The 23,884-nt window shown below is 41.3% G+C and overlaps 1 protein-coding gene across 7 annotated transcripts in view; it reads right to left on the reverse strand.

Annotated features, from left to right (window-relative positions):
• Window positions 1-14,697: 14,697 nt before the first annotated feature.
• The window catches only part of TNFAIP8 (TNF alpha induced protein 8), a 113,947-nt gene continuing 104,760 nt past the window's right edge, over window positions 14,698-23,884 (reverse strand). For all 7 annotated transcript variants that reach the window (XM_055302752.1, XM_055302749.1, XM_055302754.1 and 4 more), the window contains one exon: window positions 14,698-16,343. In XM_055302752.1, the coding sequence (XP_055158727.1) occupies window positions 15,778-16,343 (566 nt within the window). In that variant the 3' untranslated portion in view covers window positions 14,698-15,777. The remainder of the gene's footprint in view (window positions 16,344-23,884) is intronic.

The following is a 23,884-nucleotide window of genomic DNA, read 5'->3' on the forward strand; positions in this document are numbered from 1 at the left end:
CACTCATGTTCTTGCAAATGGCAAGATTTCATTCTTTACTTTACTATGAATCTTAATTTTGGCTCAATTTGGCTTAATTTTGGCTCAAGGACATAATATGATCCATCACACAGTCCAAAAAGGAAAAATTCAGAGCATTATTAATAGTAATAGCTTCTATTTATTGAGGATGTACTAGGCTTCTTATTCTGAGTGTGTAATGTGCCTTAATGATTATTTGAAGTAGTTTATACCCACTTTATAGATGAGGAAACAGTCTCAAAAAATGAAGCCACATTCCCAAGCTTCGACTACAAAGCTTCTTTTCTTCCCTTGGGGACACTTTACAGCCTTTCACAATTCTTTAAATAAACTGGGAGTGTGGGTGACTCAGTCAGTTAAGCACCTGCCTTCAGCTCAGGTCATGATCCTGGGGTCCTGGGTTAAAGCCCTACAGGGGACTCTCTGCTCAGTGGGGAGCCTGCTTCTCCCTTTGCTGCTCTCCCTTCCTGTGCTCACACGCTCTCTCTCAAATGAGTAAATAAAATCTTTTAAAAATACTTTAAATAATCACAAGTGCATACAAATACTAAACCTCAACCTGAATCCATAAATTCTCACGACACTTCAGGAGACTTTAATTCTGCGCTATAGCTGGTCTATGTCCACTGACCAAACCAGGTGCCCACAAGTCTGTCTCTTGACATGGCTTCCTGGGACTAGCGCTTCCTTAGGGTCCCTCCCCCTTCTCTGTTCTACAGGGAACGCAAAGCCAACCTAGCAATCACCTTGTATCAATCAGAACTCTTTTCAGTCATACGGAAAGCAACTTGACTTAAGCTGGCTTAAGCAAAAGGATGAAATGTATTGGCTCTCGAGACTAAGAAGTCCAGGGGATGGCTGATGTCAGACGAGGCTCAAAGCCCTACCTCAGCTGATAGCATTAGGAGTCATTTTCTCTCTCTGCCTGGAAACACACTGGCTGCCAGAAGCTCCAGACTCAAAATTTCATTGTTTCAGGTTCTTTTCCTGTTTCTCAAGTAAAAGTCCCAGGATGATCTACAGTTGACCCTGATCACATGGCTATATTATGTACTCATCTCTACATCAATGGCTGAGTCAATGGGGATGAAATGCTCTGATTGGCTAGACCCAGTTCATGTGCCCAACTGTCATCAGAGTTGACATCAGCACTTGGATAGAGAGTTGGGGACAGGCGGTACTCCTGAAGAAAAACCAAGATGTTGTTAACAGCAGAATGAGAATGAACGCCAAACAGCAAATGTAAATGACCACAACATAATAGGTCCTAATGCCCTATGAGCCTAGGGATCCTCAATTATATATATTCTGAAGTCTGGACATATGGAATGACAACAAGATATAACGTGAGAAATCAAGATAGTTCCTAAAATGCAGATAACTGCCAACATATGGACAGAGGTCCTATGCTCTGGCTACGTGTGGATTTAATCAGTTATATAAAGCACGTTTCATGCAAAAATTAAGTTATGCCAGAGTCAATGCCTGTGTTTCCATAGCAATGTAACAAGTGTCAATCATCCCTCTTCCCCCACGCTCACTTTATCATGACCTTGGAAATTCCAGGGCTTAAAACAAAGAAGCCATAACAGAGACTGAAGGAGCCACAGGAAAACGGGCCCCCAAATTTTCAGTTTATCCTAAAAGAGAGCTAACAGAGGAGGAAGTCTCTACTCAGATGGTGTCCATATGGTTTAACATATTGTGTTCATAGAGTTTATGTCAAACCTACAGGCAGAGACAAGGGTGATGCGGGAGGAACCAACCAATCACCTTTCATGGAGCTGGAATCTGCTGAGAACATGAGCTCAGCTAGGCACTGGGGAATGAGAGGGGTCATTGTTGGAGGAGCCAGCAGACTGGTAAGATGGAATTTGGTTTTGCTTAGGTGGAACTGTTAGCACAGCCCCAATACCCTTGCTGGAATATATTATTATATCCTGAAACTAAAGAGAAGGGTGTAACCTGATAGCAGTGAATATTTTCAGAATGGAGAATATTTAACTCTGGATCTGAATCTTCCTCAAATATAAACTGCTAATTTAAAATGCCCTAAGGATGAAGCAGGTCTCCTAAATAAACCCTCTCTGCATTAGATTCCTTCTTCATAAAACAGCAAGGATGCTGCCTCAGTTTATTTCAAACAAAACTCAATAACCAGCTTTTTTTTTTTTTTTGAAAAGGCAGCTGTCAACTGCACAGGGATGTCAGCCCAGAGACTTGGCCTCAGCTCCCACATGGTGCCACCCCTTCATCCTCACCTCCTCATCTACAAGTGGTGGTGATGATGATGGTGATGGTGGTGGTGGTGGTGGTGGTGGTAGTGGCAGTTCCCAGAAGTCAGTCACTTACTATATTCTGGGCACTTTTCTTTACCTAAGTGTTTTACATGGATAATCTGTAAGTACCACAATTATCTCCATTTAACAGATAAAAATAACAAGAGACAGAGAGAATAACCTGCACAAAACAACAGCCACTAAGTGCTCCCTCCCCGACCTGTTTACCCCAATCATCTGATTTGTGGACATGGTAGTAAGGATCTCAATTTTCTCACTTTCAGTAGCATGAGGTTGTTACTTCTAAAAATTGTCAACCTTCTAATTTGGATATGCATGAACAAGCCTCACATAGGTAAGGGCGGGACTTAGGCGATTTAGATCATTTTTTGATAGCCACTTTCTCAGAACTTTCTGTCATTTAACATCTAGAACCAGGGAAGGCGAATAGTACAAATTCACCTCAGCCACCCACTCATTCTGGGAACTGTAGGACGTCACTCAGCCCACGTCCTGGGCTCTCAGCGGCAGTCCTGGGTTCAAGCCTTGGCTCTTCCACTTACCAACTGAGTCACTAAGAAAAGTTCTTATCTTCTCAGGGTCAGTTTCTGTCCTGCACAACATACCTCACAGTACACAGTACAATATAAAACAGCTAGCAGCTTCATGTTGGCACACAGTAAATGCTTCATGATAATAGCATCATATTCAGGGTGGGAAACTTCAAATCCCATGATGATCTATATAAGATAGCTGCAGAAGAGGCAGAAAGTTCAGAAGACAGGAAAGGATTACATTTAGAGATAGCTGTTCTATCTCTGCAAGAACTGATCTTGACTAAAATAACCCCGAATATGCCACTTCCTCTTTCCTGGAACAAAGAGAGAATGTATCATCTGTGAGAACCTTCCATCAAAGGTTCCCTCGATCCACTCTCACTTGTACTCAAATGTTTTCAAATTATAACTACTGGTAAGGAAAGGAGCTGGAGAGGGGGTTGAGGAGCACAGATCAGGCAATTTGCTTCTACCTGCATCCAAATGACCTCAAGAATGCCTTTTCTTGAGAGATACTGGGAGGTTGATGGTGGTGGTTCATCACACCTTGGGGAAGTATGATACCTATTCCAAATCATTCATTTTCCTTCTTGATAATGTCCGCTTCCCCATTACCAAAGCTATCTTTTTTTTTTTTCTTTTTGAGAGAGAGAGAGAGTGAGCGCAGTGAGGTGGGGGCAGAGAGGGGCAAAGGGAGAGGGAAAATCTCAAGCAGGCTCATTGCTCAGGACAGAGCTGGACCTGGGGCTTGATCTCATGACCCTAAATCATGACCTGAGCAGAAATCAAGAGTCAGATGTTTAATCGACTGAGCTGCCCAGGTGCCCCATACTGAGGCTATCCTTAAGGCAGCTTGTATTCCTTTGAAAACATGAATACAAGAAGAAGGTGGAGAGGGTAGGAGGTTGTTCAGTGGCTTATATTTCAGAAGTTGCTCTGCCAGACCCTTACCATCAGCATCCTGAAAAAGATTTGGTCATTGATGTTTGTCAGGCATCAGAACTACTTGCTGGTTGGCTGCTGACATTAAGCCTAAGTGAGCAGGGAACCCAGTGCTTTTGTACCCTAATATTTAACTCCACAATATCTTCATTGTATGAAGATGCCTAAACATACCACTTCATAGTCTGTCACTCTTTTAGATGTTTTAAAAGAATACTTGATGAGTCTTATGAGTAAAAGTAGACACAAAAGAATATATACTGAATGATTCCATTCATAAGAAGCTCAAAAATAGGCAAAACTAGTCCATAGCTCCAGAAGTCAGAATAATGGACACCTTGGGTGGGGGACTTGCAGGTAACAGAAATGGTTTTTTGGTTTTTGAGAAAGAGAGAGCACAAGTGCTGGTGGGGAGGGAAGGGGAGAGGGAGAGAGAATTTTAAGCAGGCTCCATACCCAGCCAGGATCCCAACATGACCAATCTCAGGACCCTGAGATCATGACCTGAGCCAAAACCAAGAGTTGGATGCTTAACCAATCGAGCCACCCAGGCACTCCAGAAATGTTCTTTTCTTAATTGAAGCGCTGATTAACAGGTGGGTTCCCTTGTGAGAAATGTCTAGAACTGTATCCTTATGATTTTCTATATATATACATGTTATGCTTTTGTAAATTTACTGAGAAGTGAAGGAGGAGAGAAATGGAAATTTAAAATAAAAAAAGTAAAATTAGAGTCTGAAAAGATGTTTCATTAATCAAAATCACAATAAGCTATCATCACACATGTATTAGAGCAGCTAAAGTAGAGACTGTTGATAATGCCAAATGCTGGCAAGGATTTGGAGAAACTGGTTCTCATACAATGCAGCTGTCAATGTAAAATGGCATAGCTACTCTGGAAAAAAAATTTTTTTTGTAGTATTCACCATATGAGTCAGTAGTCACACTTGGGCATTTATCCAAAGAAATAAGAACTTATTTCACCCCAAAACATGTAAACATGTTTATAGCAACTTTATTCAAGGTGGAAAAATTTTGGAAACAACTCCAATGTCCTTCAGTGGATGAATGGTTGAAGAAACTCTACTATATCCATATAATGGGATACTACTCAGCAATAAAAAAGGGGTGCATTGCTGATACATGCAGCGACCAGAATGGACCCCAAGGGCATTCTACTTAGGAAATAAAAAACAATCTCAATAGATAACATACGTTGTGATCCCACTTACACAACATTCCCCAAATGACAAAACCACAGAGCTGGAGAACAGATGACTGGTTAGTACAAAGAGGTAGGTGGCATGAGGGAATTCTTTTGTGGTGAGGAATCACTTCTGTATCTTGATTATGGTGGTAGTTTCACAAATCTATTTATGCAATAAAATTACATTGAACTCTATGCACACACAGACACAAACGCAGGTTGAAAACTAATGAACCTGGTTTAGTGAAAATTAAGAAACTTCTGTAGTCTGGTCCGAACATAGTGATGTCAACTCCTGGTTTTAATATTGTACCATACCTATGCAACAGGCCACTGCTGGAGAAAGGTGGAGGAAGGGTACACAGGATGCTTTGTACTATTTTTACAACTTCTTATGAGTCTGGGATTATTTTAGGATGAAAAGTGTGAAAGAAAAAAGAGTGAAGAATCTTTAACCCTGGCCAGTATCAACTAGCCTTATACATGTTTACAAACCCTGTTCTCTTCAGGCAAGGTTGTTCTCCATCAGGCACTGTCAGATGAAAACACTCAGCCCGGGTGGCTCAGTGGTTTAGCGCTGCCTGCAGCCCAGGGCGTGATCCTGGAGACCCGGGATCGAGTCCCACATCGGGCTCCCTGCACGGAGCCTGCTTCTCCCTCTGCCTGTGTCTCTGCCTGCCTCTCTCTCTCAATCTCTCTCTCTCTCATGGATAAATAAATAAAATCTTAAAAAAAAAAAGAAAACACTCAGCTCTTACTTGGAAGTTCATCTACAAAAAACACTTAAATTATGAGGGAAAGGAGTAGCCAAAGTATGCTTTGTAGACTCACGGGTTTGTGTCTCTTGCTCCTTAAGCTTTGTATGATTTGCATAACAGGTTTCACATCAACTTTGAATTTAAGACACTTTTACTGAAAGTAGAATCTCCATATATGTGTACAAAGATTTTCTTAAACATCATGATAACTAAACAGAAGTATGGCAGGAGAGAAGGGAGGCTTGGGAGACAAGCTGGCCAAAGTAAAACCATTTTGGCTTTAGGCTGGCCCTTAACCTGAAAGTCCTTGGATCATAAAAAGGGTCACAAGAGGGATCCCTGGGTGGCGCAGCGGTTTGGCGCCTGCCTTTGGCCCAGGGCGCGATCCTGGAGACCCGGGATCGAATCCCACATCAGGCTCCTGGTGCATGGAGCCTGCTTCTCCCTCTGCCTGTGTCTCTGCCTCTCTCTCTCTCTCTGTGACTATCATAAAAAAAAAAAAAAAAAAAAAGGGTCACAAGATCAGACTCCTAGAAAGCCGAAAGACCCCACTCCAACTGCCAGTAAAAGCCACATAGGTTGGGCATTCTTAAAATTGCTCCCCGTGCGTAATTCCACAACCCTAAGACAATAGAAAAACTAACCACCCAACATAAGTGCTAATCTCAAAGTTAAAGAGTAAGCTGTATGGTTAGCTAATTTTTGAAAACTTACAAAGCCCTTTTTTAGAGGCAAAGTGAAGTGGTCTTCCCCATCTGGGAAGAGAGACCACTACTTTGTCTATGAAATAGCTCCTTTCTTCTACACTTAATACATCTTTGTTTCTCTGAAAGTCTTTTCTTGAATTCTTTTCATGCAAAGCCAAAAACCTTCTTGGCGAGTGACCTAAGGTCCTCCCTCACAGAGCCTTAGCTCATTTGGGATCAGAAGAGTTAAAGATAAGCTATTTAGGAAAAATATCTGTATTAAAATTAGCACCAGAAAAAGACTGTAAAGCTTAGGTTGTCTTAAATTCCAAACTTAGTTCTTGCTGACAGCAACCAGCAAGTCAGAGCCTCTTACCAAGAAGGCAGCTTTCCCTTTCCTTAGGTTAAAAGGAGTGACCGTGGTCCTATCAATGGGGCTGCTGCTTTTAAAGTCTGAGAGACAGAAATGTAGCAAACAATATTTTCACACAGATTAGAAGGGACATCTTTCTTGGTTTGCTACTAAAAGCCGAACTGGTTCAGAATGTAGGGTGGGGCTTTTTTAAATTTTTGTTTTAATTTTTTTAAAGATTTTATTTATTCATGAGAGACATAGGTAGAGGGAGAAGCAGGCTCCCTGCAGGAGTCCAATGCGGGACTTGATCCCAGGACCCCGGAATCACAACCTGAGCCAAAGGCAGACGCTCAAACACTGAGCCACCCAGGTGCCCCTGTAGAGTGGGTTTCAAAACAATCACCCATGTTTATATTATTAATCTTGGTCAAAATTATGTGGTTAGCTAAGAGAGAGATAAAACAAACTAGAACTAGGGCAGCTGGGGTGGCTCAGTGGTTTAGTGCCTGCCTTCAGCCCAGGGTGTGATCCTGGAGACCCAGGATCAAGTCCCACGTCGGGCTCCCTGCATGGAGCCTGCTTCTCCCTCTGTGTCTCTCATGAATAAATAAACAAAATCTTAAAAAGAAAAAAAAACCCTAAAACTACAAAGGCCCATCTTTTTGTAATCATGAGATATAAAAAATCCTGTCGAGTTAGCAAGTATTAGGAAGTGTTGTGATTTGTCCAAAAAGAACTTTGGACACCAGTTCTCTGAACATAACCCAATGAGAAAGAAAAGCCCCCTGTCTTGTCCGCAGGGAAAGCCACGGCAGGCGGTGAAACCAGGCAGGGTCCAAACCACACACTGGACGCCTTCCGCAAGCTGTGTTCCTGGTCCTTTGCTAGCAAGAGGACATGCTGCTTGTTACTGTTTCCTCCTGAAGACTCAGGGAGCTGGGCAGTGGTGGTCAATGACAAGTGGGCAGACAGAACCAAGTAGTGGGCAGGACCCACTGAGATCTGGCTCACTGCCTAGGCTGGCAAGAAACATGGAAGGGCCATGCTCACGGAACCAGTTCAACCATGTACTTCTGTGTCCTGGTCTGAAGCCTCAGGGGACACAGATAGACCTCACTGAGCACAAGGATGTAAAGCCAGAATTTATCTAGCTTCACAAGTTTGGCTGCGATCTGCTTCTGGAAAAATGATTCTTTTTAAAAAGCCTTCCATGTTGCTATTTCTCATATTTTCCCATGAGCTAAAATATTAAATGTTAATTAAGATGTGATTTCATAGTTTTCACCTAGATTATTCTACTCAATAGATTTTGCCATGAGCTTGTTTACAATCATTTTTATTTTGAATTAAAAAAATGGACTATAAACATTTTTACTTTATCCATACTTTCACATGCACACACACATATTTGCCATTGATTTTGAAAATGAAACCTGCCATTACTATGAGCATAGTGCTTTTATTTTTTAGTTTATTTTTATTTTTTAAGATTTATTTTATTTATTTGAGAAAGAGCAGGGGGTGGAAGGGAAGAGGGAGAGGGAGAAAGAGTCTTAAGCAGACTCTGCACCGAGTGAGGAGCCAGATACAAGGCTCAATCTCATGACCCTGAAATCACAACCTGAGCCAAAACCAAGAGCTGGATGCTTAACTGACTGAGCCACCCAAAGCCCTGAGCATATTATTTTTAAAGCATCAATTTTAAAACTCAAAAACTGTTTGAAAATTTTATTTTATTTTTTAAAGGTTTTATTTATTTATTCATGATAGACATAGAGAGAGAGAGAGGCAGAGACACAGGCAGAGGGAGAAGCAGGCTCCATGCAGGGAACCTGACGCAGGACTCGATCCCGGGACTCCGGAATCGTGCCCTGGACCAAAGGCAGGTGCCAAACCGCTGAGCCACCCAGGGATCCCCAAAAAACTGCTTGAAAATTTTAAAGCCAGACAGCCTATGTAGGCCTTTTCTTGGGATCTTTCTCATCCTGGGAATCTCAGTTTTGTACTAACTTACCAGTACATGGTCGCTGTCCCTGCCAATCAGTAAAGTATTCTTCAGGTACAGGAATTAGGTAATCTGGTATAGTTCCAGGGCCCAGACTGGTGTTGGACACATGAAAGATATGCAATCATCATTTCTTGAATTACATAGATTAATTTACCAGGCACAGATGGGATTCACATCTTCATATGGACAAGAATGTGGTTATTAACAGGTTTGCCCACTGTTATTTCATTTTTTTAAATATACATTCATTTCCCGTTCAAACAGACTATCCCATGAAGAACTCCAGACACCCTAAGTACTCTGTTACCTCTTTGGAGCCATGAGGGGAAAATAGTGATATGGCACCTAGTTTTCAAAGATGGCCCCAAAGAACCCTGTATCTCAGAATTCATGCCCTTGTGTGGACTTTCCTATACTAAATCATAGTAGATCTTATGAGCAGTAAAGGGGTAACTCAGCAGCCTTGGGATGGTCAAAATTTATACTTTCCAAAGAAAGGACTGACTCTTGACCAGCTCTGAGGACATAAGCTCTAAATCCTTGATATATCCTCCTTAGAGCATCTTTGTATATCTAGGACTCGGGCCATACCAAATAGTTTATGCTAACAATGTGATTTAACTTCTGTTCTTATTTTCCTGGGACTCTGGACCATCAGGCATCACTTTGACCTCTGGACAACCTGGCGACTAACAAAGATCAGTACTCTGTGCATTTTGCGCCTATGTGACTGACCTCCTAATAAAACCCCAGAGATCAAGCCTCAGGTGAGCTTCCCTAGTTGGCAACACCATATGTGTTGTTATACATCATTGCTTAGACAATTAAGTATTGTTTCTAAAACTACTGGAAGAGGACAACTGGAAACTTGTACCTGATTTCTCTTGGATTTGTTCCGATGTGCCTTTTTCCTTTGCTAATTTGAATCCATACCTTTTTGCTATAATAAACTTTGAGTATAATAGCTTTTCTGAGTTCTGTGAGTCCTTCCAGCAAATCATCAAACCTGAATGTGGTCTTGAGGACCCTACACATCGCCTGTAGTTTGCTTTAACTAATAGAATCAGAGGGAGAAGCGACAGTGTATCTGTTCTGGGTGTTTGCCTTAAGAAGGCCCAGAAACTACCCTGAGAAAGTAACAAGTAGAGACCAGGGGAAGAGGAGAGGCTGGCATAGTGGCACAGTCAAATCTCCAGAAGACTACGGTCCGAGCCACTATCTGAGTGCAACTGCATAAGACCCCAGTAAAGACAACTGGTCAGTTAAGTCCAATCAGCCCACAGAACCATGGGAGAAAAAAAATGCTTGTTGTTTAAACCACTAACCCACTTAGTTTTGGGATGGCTTCTAATGCAGCAATAGAAAACTAAAGCCAGTAGGAATGGTAAAATAATGAAGTAATTCTGAATTTAATTGGTTAAGAAATCATACATCAGTAACTGCCAGAAACCATTACTTCCAACAACTCAACCCAAAAGAATTTTCCTAAATTGAAAGCAAAAAATAATTTATTAAGGAAACCAGAAATTAGTAAAATTCTCCCGAGCTGTGGAAGTCTGTTGTTTAATTTATATAAGGCTCCAGGCTTATGTTCACTGCTCGTTTGGAAAACAGCAACACGCCATCCATAAACAGTACGTCACACAAATGGCCCACCATGTTTTAAATTTGTCCTTAAAATAAGAATGTGAGGTAATTGATCTTATTCAAAGTTCAGATATGGTGGGAGAGGTCCCTGGCAGACAAGCTGAAACACAGGTTTTAACCCACATACCCTCTGTACCCGTGGGCTTCCACCTGACCACCCACCAGTGACTTCCCCAGAGGAAGAGATGCCAAACTCCTGACCCATGATGTTTGGAAATACTGTGGAATATTTCCACTCATGGATTTTACCACAAGCTCAGTGAATATTTTCAGCAAGCTAAAAATGTGGCTCCTCAGTCATGATAATACGAAGTCCATACGATTAAGGGAACAGCAACGATGCTGGCAATTTAATTATCAAGTCCTCTTCCAGAACACTCAATGTCTTATAAAAATGTATAATTTGCTTTGCAAGTACTTATCCTTTAGTGAACATAAGTGGTCTTAGACAAGAGCAATAAGAGATGAAGTCTCTTAGGTTGGTTGAGTGGTGGCTCTTCTAACAGCCCCATTCTTGGAAAATTGAACCTGGATTTCTCATAAAACATCAATCATCCCAGATAATGGTGATAACACAGGTATGTATACTTAATTTTCACTTCCTTGCCTTGAATTTATACCTCACATTTGGCAGGTTTAAATGACTTAATCAATCCGTAAGCTTTTAATGGAAAAAAAAACAAAGTATAGAGAAGCACATTGTCTTAGGTTGCTCCGCAAATCAAAACACATACTTTTAAAAATCACACATTCTTTCCTTGTGTTAAGAACCAACCCTAAGGGGCACCTGGGTGTCTCAGTCGTTGAGCGTCTCAGGGCATGATCCTGGGGTCCTGGGATCAAGTCCTACATCGGGTCTTCACAGGAACCCTACTTCTCCCTCTGCCTAAGTCTCTTATGAATAAATGTTTCTGCCTCTCTCTGTCTCTCATGAATAAATAAAATCTTAAACAAAACTGACCCCAAGTACCAAAAAATAGACTCTTAACTGCAGAGAAAACACTGATGGTGACCTGAAGGATGAAGGAGGGCACTTGCTGTGATGAGCCCTGAGTAATGTGAATTCTTGAGTCACTATATTGCACACCTGAAACTAATATAACACTGTGTTAACTATCCGGGAATTAAAAAAAAAAAAATGCCAAGTGCCTGGTCTGCACCTTCTCTCCACAAGGCTGAAATAGTTATGCACCTATTAGGGAAGTAGGCAGAGAATTTCCTCAGGCATGCATGAAAGAAGATGAGGAGGCCTTATTCATTGGCTGCCTCCTCTTACAAAGATTTCATGGAAATTTGGTGGACGTACAGCACATTTCTCTGTACTTAACATTTTCCAAAGCCCAGATGTTTTTCTCGTAACTGTGAACGCTGGCTGACTTGTCTGTGTCCTTCTCAGTGCTCAGCAGACGGGACGTTTTTGGAGTGTCTTGTCCCCTATAACTTGGGGGCTGATGTTCCCTACTGGATGGAAAACACATATTTGGCTAGACAGACATGAAAACACATCTTTGGCTGGTTACACGAAAATGTTTCCATTTTGGGAAATTCCCTGTGATAAAAGTGTTTTTCTGGCTCTGGGCACACATAAGTAACCACGAGGACACCTCAGTAAAAGAGAAAACAGATTTATAGTACCTTGCCATGATAGTGACATGCGATTATAAGCTCCTGAGGATTTTCCTGTTGTTTCATTTTGGAAACAAAAAGTTGACTCATTTTTCTGGTTAGTACCTCAGTGTTTTCTTTTTTTTTTTTTTTCCCTCAGTGTTTTCATTAGGGGGTTTCTATAAAGACTCTCTCTGAATCATCATAAGGAAAATTATTTCAGAGATTGGATAAAAGTTTATCCCCTGTAAACAACACAGACTGCTAAAACCTGCTTGGAGTTGAACAAATTGCATAGAAGATTTATCCTCAGGAATGCAATGTATCAAGTAAAACAGTGATTTTCCAAACACTGCCAAGTTCAACTAGTTTAGATAATGCAAGTCTGGAAATGCAAATTGACTAAAAATGTCAAAGTATTCTTATACTAATTAAATTTGTTTTATTGGAATATTTTAATTTCCTAGCAATTACATAGCACTGAACTATTTACTAAAATATCAAATGGTTAGATGTATTCATTCTTCATTTATTATCTGTCACGGTTGGTATGCTAAATTATAATTGAGTGCTCTCATCAGGGACTTCAAGGATAAATTAAAATTCTCAGTAAATTTCCAGTTGGTATATACAGATCACAAAATACCATTTTAATCCTTTGCAGGGGCAAGACAGGAATTGGAAGCTCAAGACTTTCATTTTTTTAAGTGGTGGGAAAACAAAATATTCCAGATAATTGTGAATGAGACATGGTTCTGTAAGACCGGAAAAAAAAAAAAAGCCTATTTCTGTACCATTCAAGTTTCTAACACTGGTTCTTCTTTTAAACTAATTTTTAGTTATATATGGAAGCTCTAAGAATCCGAAAAAAACAAGGCTATCTTAAAAGTGACTTACCCAGCTATTTCTAGCCTCTAAAGCTGGCAAATCATGGTAAAGTTGCAAAATGAATCCATACCTTTTCTGGGGAACATAGTGGTGAAGGCCACTTCTCTCTTGGTTGTTGGCACATATAATGCCTTTCTCACCTATGGAAAGCCAGCCTGGTGAATCATAGCTGGTTGTGAACACCTCTCATTAAAATTCTGGAGGGGTCTGAAATTTGAGCCATGAGATAGCTGCAAATTAGGAGCCATGTTCAAAAGTTTGTGAGATGTCTCTGTATAAAAATCATACCCAGATCTTTAGAGAATAGGTCAAACCTGTATGATTTTAATAGCATCTCAAATGTCACCATGTGAAAAATCATTTCAGAAGCACACTGCCCGTTGTTGTCTGAAGCAATGATGTTTCTAGAATGGTCTTTATCTATACCATATTTATTTATTTAAAGATTATATTTATTTATTTATTTGAGAGAGCATGATGGGGATGCAACGGGGGGGGGGGGTGGGGGCAGAGAGGGAGAAGCAGACTTCCAGCTGAGCAGGGAGCCCTGTGGGGCTCGATCCCATGACCCTGAGATCATGACCTGAGCTGAAGGCAGACACTTAACCAGCCACCCAGGTGCCCCTATCCATACTACATTTAAAGAAAAATAGGGTTTTACTGATATCCTGGTTTTGACAATAGCTAGGTGATCTTGGGCAGATTCCTTAACTTCTCTCGCCTTACTACCTTCATCTGTAAAACAGTAAAGGTCATGGTAGGGAATAAGTGAGTTAATGTGTCTGGTGACCTAATTACTACTCTGTGTCAGCTGTTAACATCAGTATTATCACTCACCTATTACATTAACTCATAATGTTTGCAGAAAGGCCATCAAGCATGAAGTTTTTAAAAATTTGATTTTAAAAAATCAGCTAATAGGACTCCCTCCTTCCAGACAGTCCTCACTGCCTTCCTTTTGTGTGGGCTTAAGGGTTGCTCTCTCTCCCCTTCATGCATGTTTGATTGTTAGCCTGTAGGCACAACTGTGTGATTCAAATGTGCCCAGCCGGATCAAAATTTATCCTTACAACCCCTCTCTCTAGTTGGTCCTGTTCATAGCTAGAGAGGAGCAAGCAGTACCCACCAACTGGCTGGGGAATCCATTTTGCATACTTCTGTGGAAGGAGATCTGTTATAGAACAGAAAAGCACCAAGTCAGTAGCTCCCGCAGACCACACTCTCATGTAGGGAAAGCAGAACTGGTCAGGCCAGGCTGCTGAACTAAACTTCATAAGCAACATAGCAGACATGAAGCTGTGCTATTGCTGCAACATAGAAGACTCACCCATCAGCTCTGGGAGACGAAAATGGTAATTTCAGTTGGCATCTGGGGGGGTCGAGGATTTTATATCAAACAAGGAGACATTCTGCCTGTGCTCCTTGTCTTGGACAAGCACACAGAGACCCCGAGAAACCAACACCTCCTTTAGGCTGGAGTGGGTTAAAGCAGATCACAACCTCTGGAATTTTTAAGTTAGGACATTTCCTGGTGAGCCCTTATTGTAATATCAATCTTTTGGAGGCAGGCAAATTCAAGTACACTAAATCATAGACACAGTGACAATGCAAATATTTAGGGCTGGTAGTTAAGTCTGCTATTTCCTGATAGCTGGCTGGCAGGGGTTTTGTTTCTTTTTATAAAATAAGATGTTTACTTTATCATTCACAAACATAAAATTACATAGAAACAACACACAAAGTACTTAGAATGCAAATATTCTTTGGTTTACTCATCAAAATTGTAAATAACAAAATAGCAAAAACCTTATCAGTTAAATAAAAAAAAGTGACATTCTTTATTCACCTATCAAACCTTATTAAACATTGAAATGCATTTATTTTCATTCTCATGTTCCACAGCAATATGCTTTTTTCCCTTTTGGCCCATACCCTCCCCCCAAATTATTTTGATGAGCTCATCTCTAAAATAAAGACAGTTGTACTTTTCTTAACATCACTGGCTTTTATAAGAACCACCTAGATTTTTCTTTGTGTCTCTTACATCCCAAACGGATACTAAAAATGGAGATCTCCCCACCAGCATATTTTCAAGAATGATCACATTTTGGAAGTATCACTGTTGGTACTAAAAAACAGGACTCCACTCCAGAAGCATATTCATATCTTAGACATTATTTACAATGTCAGATACAGTTGGTTCCTACAATACTGATTTCAGAGAAGCAGTTTCCCGTTTTTTGACGGTTCACTTTGCCTCAATTCTTAAATGTCTTAATTCTCAATGAAGACTTAATTCTTAAATGTCTATGATAAAATCTTTAGCAAAAGAACATTTAACAAAAAGGTAGACTTGAAATTGTCTCAAAAGGAGCAACGATAGCAAAAGAAAATTCTCAGCTTTTTTTAACACAGGCACACATACATAGTAAGGAGCAAGAGTGAATCAAAGTACAAAACTCTGCATACGAGAGAAATATCCAATGTACTGACACAACAAATGACCTAAAAAAACATATCTTGAGGTTTGGTGTCATCCATATCTTTCTTTGTCTAACTCCAAATTTGCATCACAATCATATACCTTTCCCGCGATCTGCTAACTGTAAGGGAGGGAGCGTTTGATCAGAATTTTTGGCAATATGCTTTTCTTCAAACAAAACAAGCTGCATAAAACGTTACAGACAATGCCTAACAACTGAACTGGGCAGAAGTCTTTCTGAAACGTGGGTAATCTTGAAAAAAATTCATTTTTTTCCTTCATAAATCAGCAGTGCTCTGTTTTCAAAGAAATCCCGAGCGCTCACAGTCTGAATTCACAGGATCATATGTTCTCCTCATCCAACATTTTGTTGACACCATCACAGAGTTTTTGTAAATGGGGTTTAAAATTTCCGAAGGGGTTATATAAGGCCGCTAAAAAATCACAATCTGAAAAATGATCAAAGACGTTATTAACTCGTCCATGTGACTTGGCAGTGAGGTGGCGCTGGATGATTTGGTGGAGCATCTCTCTGCACTCATTCAGCAGCCGGGATAGCACGTTCCGGTCAAAGGTGTACTCCACCTGGTGGAAGCTGACCACGGTCATGGCAAGCTGGTGAACTTTCTTCTTAAATTTCTCCATCAGCGCCAGCTCATCTTGATTGAACTGGTTATTCCTGTAGAGAATGGCCAGCTTGATGACTGTCTTGATGAGGTTCTTGATGATCTTCTCTGCCTCCTTCTTGTTCTGGGTGTACTCCTTGGTCACTCGGTAGAGTTCATCCAGCACTTCGCTGCTTGTGTCGTCGATGAGGGTAGTGGCGATGGATTTGGACACCATTTTCCCCAAGATCTTCTTTTGTGCCTGCACGGCCAGGTTTTTGGAATTGAAGACATCTGTGGCCACTAAAAAGAAGCAAATGAGAAAACAGATATTAAGGATTTTTTTAAAGATGTTATTTATTTATTTATTTATTCATGAGAGACACAGAGAGAGAGGCAGAGACACTGGCAGAGGAAGAAGCATGTTCCTCGAGGGGAGCCCGATGCGGGACTCGATCCCAGGACCTCAGGATCATGACTTGAGCTGAAGGCAGCCACCAAGGTGCCCCTAAGTAGTATCTTCCTTCTCATTTTCCCACTCTGTGGTTGCCTCCCATCTACTCACATTAGTTTCTGTTCAGAAAAGTACTAAAAATTTTAACCATATTTCTGGGCATTAGGTTCTCCTTTCTGAAAAGGACAAGTCATTGTGCATAATCTTTAAGGCCTCTGGCAACTCAAATGGTGAATACCTTCTGCTATATACTCAATACTTTGTTCAGCGGTTGAAGGTGAAAACCTTCCAAAAAGATAACTTTTTCTGATTAAAAAAAACGGAACGTCTCACGAGGCAGGAAGTACTTATGCAATTCCCCCCCCCCCCCCCCCCCCCGGTTCAACTTTGTAAGACATACATCAAAAATACAAAATCAACTCCACAGCTGTCCTCTGGACAGCAGGCACCGAGAACAATGTAAAGAAACCCCTTTAAATATAAGAAGGATAAATAGCAAAGTCACATGGAGTCTAGTACCAAATTCATGGAAGCAAATCAAGAGGAGAACCTTGCTTTAAACTTCAGCGGCAAAAAGTCAAATTCTCTGAGATACTGGCCCGCCTCTTCCAGGTAGGTCATCTTAACCGTCCAGAATTTCAACTCCCAGAAGTTGAGTCTTAGAAAAGAATATTCCTTGGAGAGCTCATTGTCACTTGCTATTTCTGAGGAACGGCCACCGTTCGTTCCCTTGAGACATTTATATGTTATGTGGAAATAACCATTTCCATGACCTAATGAAATGTGCTACATGAATAACACACATTTGAGCTGATGCTTAAAGTTTGCTTTTGAAATTGCCATCCCTTAGTGTGACAGAGGTGTAACATACAGGTAATAATCATTGCACATACTAAATATGAATGAAACGCTGTGTGATGCTCAGTGAAAATGCTCAATAAATGTTTACTCCCCTAGCCAAGTTTAGTTTTTCCCCTGAATTTCCCCCTACTGTTCATGCTACTCCACCAAACTGTGCTTTCTCCCTCCCCGTCTAGGTCCTGTGAGCTATAGTTGTGCCCCAACCCTGGATCCAGGACCAGTTGTCGTCTCTTGTATACTAGTCTATAAGGCCAGGCCTGGGTGTTGGAAAGCAGTCATATAGTAATGAAAGACAGAAAGACTAAAAATACAGACAGGTAGGAATGAGTCAGGGCATTAGTGGTATACAGTTATTTCTAGTTTGGACGGGCCGGCGGCAGAAAGCAAAAAAGGCAGCTGCTCCCAAATCCAGGCTGGGGGAGGGTATCTAAGAAGAGTGACCCCCTCTGCGTGGAACTGCCAAGTTAGATCTGATGCGCTTGGGCCAAAGTAGCTCATGCTATATATTCCAGGTAGTACCAAGTGGTTCCTACTGTCCAGAACGCCGCTCACAAATACACAGGGTCACAGCCCTAAAAGAACGACCTCACTGAACCAGAAGCAGTGTCCTCACAAATGTCGACATTTAAGTGTCTGAAACACGAACTGAAACTGCAGAAGAAGAACTGAAATATATTTTGAGAAAGAAGAGGAAAGTGAAAAAGCATGAGAAACGGCCAACTTGTGAAGGTTTCCAAGTTTTTTTCATATTTTCATCAGTTACACCCACCTCTCTTCCTAAAGGTTTGCAAAAGAGTGTATGGGTTAATCGATATTAAATAGTTTGTATCAAAATGAATGGCACATGCGTAGTCAATATTACCACATTAAGTCCAGGGACCTATCTGCCATTGCAGAACTTATGATATGGACTTCAACAGATAAACCTGATTTACGTAGGAAGGGATCCTACCCACCCCCCAATTTCAGATTCACAGTAAATAATATGATTTCAGAAACTCACACAAAGTTGAAGAGTTATTCTGTGCTGAGTCTATTGGAACGTTTCTGTGTTGAGTCTTTAGGAATGTGACAGTCTCCCAACATCCATCTAGGATTTACTACAATGTCTACTCGATGGAAACATTGTACACTATGAAATCACTGGGAAAAATCCTTCTTGCTTCTCTGAGACTGGACTTGAAAGTTTGTACCTCTTGTAAGCTACTTTGCTTATTAAACCTCAATGCCCCATTCAATTTCCAACATAAAGACAATGCAAAAAAAATTGTTTAATGTAGTAGCGCTTGAACCCCCCATAAGAGAAATTGTGAAAAGCAAGGCCATGGCCAAAAAAAATCGCTCCCCATTTACCACTAACAAGTCTCACTCAGGACAGAGAAGCTGACTTCTGAGGCTTTCCCAGTTACCCCAGAGGAACTTCCAAGCCCAACTCTAGAAACATAGCAGCCACTTCTTCCTTTTGTTTTCTTCTTTGGGTTACAACCAGCTCAGCCATCTTTTTTTTTTTTTTTAAGATTTTATTTATTTTTTTCATGAGAGATACAGAAAGAGAGGCAGAGACACAGACTCCTTCCCTGCAAGGAGCCTGATGCAGGACTTGATCCCAGGACCTCAGGATCACAACCCAAGCCAAAGGCAGACGCTCAACCACTGAGCCACCCAGGAGCCCCAGCTCAGCCATCTTTTAAAGGAAAGCCGAAGCCCTTTCCCCTCCACTGTGCAGGGAAGACATGCTTGCAGTGGATTTCTTTTCTAGCATTAGTGAAGGCTTCTTTGGAGCCAACTGGGGGTTGTGGCTGAGAGTTGCTGAGACCACAGGGCTGTGTGGTCTGTGATCATGGAGTATGATTTTTCTTTCCCACTTGCAAATTAACTGCCGTTAGCCATTCCTGCTCAGGCTCATCTGTCAGTTCCACATCCTCCACCAGATCCCTTCTCGTACAGGCCTGGTGTATCTCAGAGCTAGTCCTGGATCAAGTTTTTCTCCTTTGCTCTACCCTCGGCCTTGTGTGAGCCCATGCACTCCCATGGCTTCAGACCTCCCCCTCCAGATGCCAGCAACTCCCACACTTAGAACTCACTCTGACCTCTTTCCCAGACTCATTTTGCAAATGCATTCAACGTTTTCCTTTCTCTTGGCTATTTTGCGGGCATTCCAAATGCACCATGTCCAAATTGGAATCCTTGATTCCCTCCTGCCCCCCACCCCCAAGCGTTCCTCCTCCATTCTACCTTCATGAATAGTATCCCTTCCATCCATTTGCTCAAAGGGGGCCTGGCTGTCACCCAGTACCCCATCCTCTCTCTTGCCCAGCACATTACCGACAGCCTTCCCTTCATGTCCACGGATACCAACCTAGTTCAAAGTCCTTTCCAATCTTTTCTCACAGAGGAGCTAGAGCTTTTCAAAATGTAAATTAGAAAAAGATGCTGACTTCAAGTCTTTGCTAACCAACACACTTCCTTGTTTCTGAAATCCTCATTTGCCTAAATTTTGATTGTCTGCCTCTCCTCCCTAGGCTTGAAGTTCTCTGTGAACAGAGATGGAGGTGATGGGGGTGCCTGGTCCATGGCGCTTCCGACAGAAGGGGAAGCCCATTTCCCCCTTCCCTTCACTCGATTTAAATGCTTTCCTATGAATACATGGTGGGCTGCAAAATGAGAGTTTTGAATACATATGTGGGGTTTTTTTGTTGTTTGCTTTAAAAGCTGGAGAAACAGATATTTATTTTACCTAGCTAGCTATGTGGTTTTCTTATCTCGCACTCAAGAGTGTGTTTCTCTTACTGCCGTCAAGCAGGGTATTTTTCCCCCCAGAGGACAGATTTGTTGTGCATAGTGAGAAAACACCAGAGGGCAATAATACAGATATTAAGCATAAAAGCCAATGCAATGGTTTTGCATTGCATCTGCTACCTCTGGCTACAGTGAAGGATCAAACACAGGCTCACCTCTTCCTCTGGAGGGATCTACTCTTAAACACATAACAGAGGGACGGACCCAAGGTAAGTCCTGGGAAGTAGCTAAGAGATGAAGAGGAGATATTCTCAACGGAGAGGGTGCTGAAAATATGGTTTCAACATTTCATCAAGATGAATTCACTTGTGTTTGAAAATATACATGTACATCACTGACTAAGGAAAAATGATGCCATATATCAAAAATATACCAAGGACTGCCAGTAGTAAGACTGTTGTATGGAAAGACGTGTAAATGTTATTTTTATGCCTACTTATCTTTGGGTCCTTCCTCTATATCTCTATATCTCCTTTCTTGGTTTAACGAAATTGTCCATGTCAGCAACGTTTACTGTAAAGCCAACTGATATTCAGGAAATCCCAGGTCTAGCATCAACAATTACAAATTTGGAGACAAATTTTGATGGTAAAAATATACTGACCCCCATATATAAGGGGAAAAAAGTACGTGTAAAAAACCAACCAACCAACCAACCAACCAACCAACCAACCAACCAACCAACTAAACAAACCCAACCAACCCAAGAATTTTCCATAAAATTAATGAAAAACTATAGTTTACTGAAATTAACAATTCCCCATAATATTATTCCAACTAAGAAATTGCTGACATTGTGAAGCACTCAAGTGACTTTCTATACAACCTCACCAGCAAACAAATAATTTATTCACCCATCAAATTTGTTATACTTGGAAATTTAAGCAATGACTACAGATGCACATGTATGCCATTTCTAATTCCCACCTAGTTAAAATTTGATCCAGCTGGCCCAGTCTTAGGAAAGATGGAAAAGAAAACAATTTAGAGAGTATGTCTGGCTGTTGTGAGCTGTTAATAAAAGCTCTTTAAACAAATATATAAAACCTTAGCTCTCCTGCACCTGAATAACTCCAAAGCTAAATGGGGCTTAGTAATGGGGATAAGAAGGTGGACATAGCAAACTGTAAACAGTGTCACAAGAAGTCAACAGACTAAGAGTTGGTCTCCCTCCCTTGGGGTCTGGTAGCACTCCAGTGGAGAAGCAAGAAATAGGATGGCTGGCGAGGAGGCATCTGTGACACCAGCTTCCATACTCAACAATCCCAAAGTGGGAAATTCAACAGGATAGAGAAGAAATAACAAACAAAAAGAAAGAAAGAGAGGGATAGTACAGGGGAGGGGAGGGGTGAGGGTCCTGGGCAGCAGAAGCAGCTGAGACTCTGACTGTGACAGTCTGCCTGCCTGCAAGGGTCAGAAGCAGGGACCATGATAGGAAGCTGGAGGCAGAGAAAAAGAGACAAGTGCCAGGCACCTGAGCCCCCAAATCAGCCTTTGATCACACAGATGGAGGCCCTGACATGAAAGAACATAATCTTAAGAGGATCAGTACCCATGGGGTCCTTCACCTGGTACTAAATGCAGATTTGGATGCCTATGCATTTTCCTGACTCCACATGGATAAAGACCTAGGGTAAGCATCATCACACTGACAAGCTACATATTCAATTCACTCTGGGCCTCCTACCATCTCCAGAAGAGTACACATTCACTTTAAAAGGCAACATAACAGGGGCACCAGGGTGGCTCAGTTGGTTGAGCGTCAATTCTTGAACTCAGCTCAGGTCTTAATCTCAGAGTTTTGAGTTCAAGCCCTGCATTGGGCTCCATGCTGGGCATGGACCTTACTTCAAAAGAAAAGAAAAGGCAACATAATAAAGAAAACAAATGTTAGGGAAAATGGTGACTTTGAAATGGGCCAAAAAAGGAAAAAAAAAAAAAAATCCCTGGGTGGCTTTTCAGTGGAGTACCAGCAATCAGAAAGTACTCTGTTCCAAATTTCTATTACCATTCTTCAAGCAGCTACTCTACAGTTCTGTAAGTCATAGAAGACTGGTAGTATGGCAAATGCCTCTTGTCCACAGAGATACAGATAATTTTTTTCTAGTGGAGGTGCAACTCCTTCTTCATTTTCTTGTTCACCTGTGCTGTGCTTGGGATTCTCCTGAACCAATTATAAGAGCTTACGGGTTCCTTATTAATTAGCGACGTCAGTCAAATCTTTGGCATCTCCACTTTCTTTTGTAGGAGAGTAATGAATTTACTTCAATGCATATTAGAATTTTTTCATCAAAACTATTTAAAACAGGGGATCCCTGGGTGGCGCAGCGGTTTAGCGCCTGCCTTTGGCCCAGGGCGCTATCCTGGAGACCCGGGATCGAATCCCACGTCGGGCTCCCGGTGCATGGAGCCTGCTTCTCCCTCTGCCTATGTCTCTGCCTCTCTCTCTCTCTCTGTGTGACTATCATAAATAAATAAAAATAAAAAATTAAAAAAAAAACAAAAAAAACCAATTTAAAACAGAAAAATTGTAGCATAAATCTTCAGCATAACTAGTGAGAATTAATATACATTTCCTGTGGCAACTTATTCTGCCAGGGGAGAGTAAAAGAAAAGAAGAGCGTACTATAAAAGTGCAAAGATTCTGTACCTAATGGTTCCAGAAACTGCCATACTACTCAGGGATATGGCTGAGACTCAGTTTTCCCATCTGTAAGAGGAGAATAATGATGCCCACACTTCTGGGACTTGTTCCAAAACTAACGGACATAGGCAACCTAACAGTGCCTCACCCAATGCCTAGCACAAAAAGCCTTCTCCACAGGTTTCTTCAAAGAACTCAACAAACTAAACTTCGACTGCATTCTGATGCTTTTGAACACTGAATCACATTTGGTCAGAATTAATCAACTCCTTCTGGAAGAAATATGTAGCTGAGAAATGCAAAACGCCAGATGGTTCTGTGAAAACAGAGACCTCATAGAGATCTCAGTTAATAAGGAGTTACATTTCCTTTTCCATGATGACATTATAAAAAACTAACATATATTAAAGTTTTATAAGGGAACTTATCCTTTTTTTTTAAGGTGTTGAATCTCTTGCTAGCAAAGACTCTGACAGGTAGTGTAAAGGTATTTTGTCCAGAGCAAATTGGCCAATGGAGAACAGAATCGAAGTCTACCACAAAAAGACAAGAGAAGAAGCAGCGTCAATACCTATGCAAAGCTGTGCAGCAGGGGACAGATGCAGAGCAAATGGGCCAAAAATAAAGCCAAAGTAAAAACCCACAGCGGCCAACAAGATTACCCCCAAAGAGTTACAGCATCTCCCCAGGAGACTGTGAACCAGAGAACCAGAAACCCAAAGGCAGGGCAGGAAGCTAAGTGAGAATAGCATGAAGAAGACAAAAGGCTCAAGGTCAAGAGTTCTGGATTGTAAACTTCAGTGCAATTTAATTCTTTGAACCTCAGTTTTCTCATCTGCTAAGTGGGACCTCATTTCAAATCAGTATGGCTTTGATGAGAGTGAATGAGTTAGGAATCTGAAAACACCCAGCAGTGGGCTAGACTTATGATCACAGATGAACACAGAACCTTGTTCCCTCATTGAATATCACCTGAAATGGAGGAGCAGGGATCCAAACCTAATACACACACTCACTGTGTTCTTTCTCCTTGTATCTCCCTATGTTCCCTGTTTCCCAAATTTGTACACAAGAGAAATTATGTCC

The sequence above is a fragment of the Nyctereutes procyonoides genome, unplaced genomic scaffold (genome assembly GCF_905146905.1).
Source record: "Nyctereutes procyonoides isolate TBG_1078 unplaced genomic scaffold, NYPRO_anot_genome, whole genome shotgun sequence".
Lineage (NCBI taxonomy): Eukaryota > Metazoa > Chordata > Mammalia > Carnivora > Canidae > Nyctereutes > Nyctereutes procyonoides.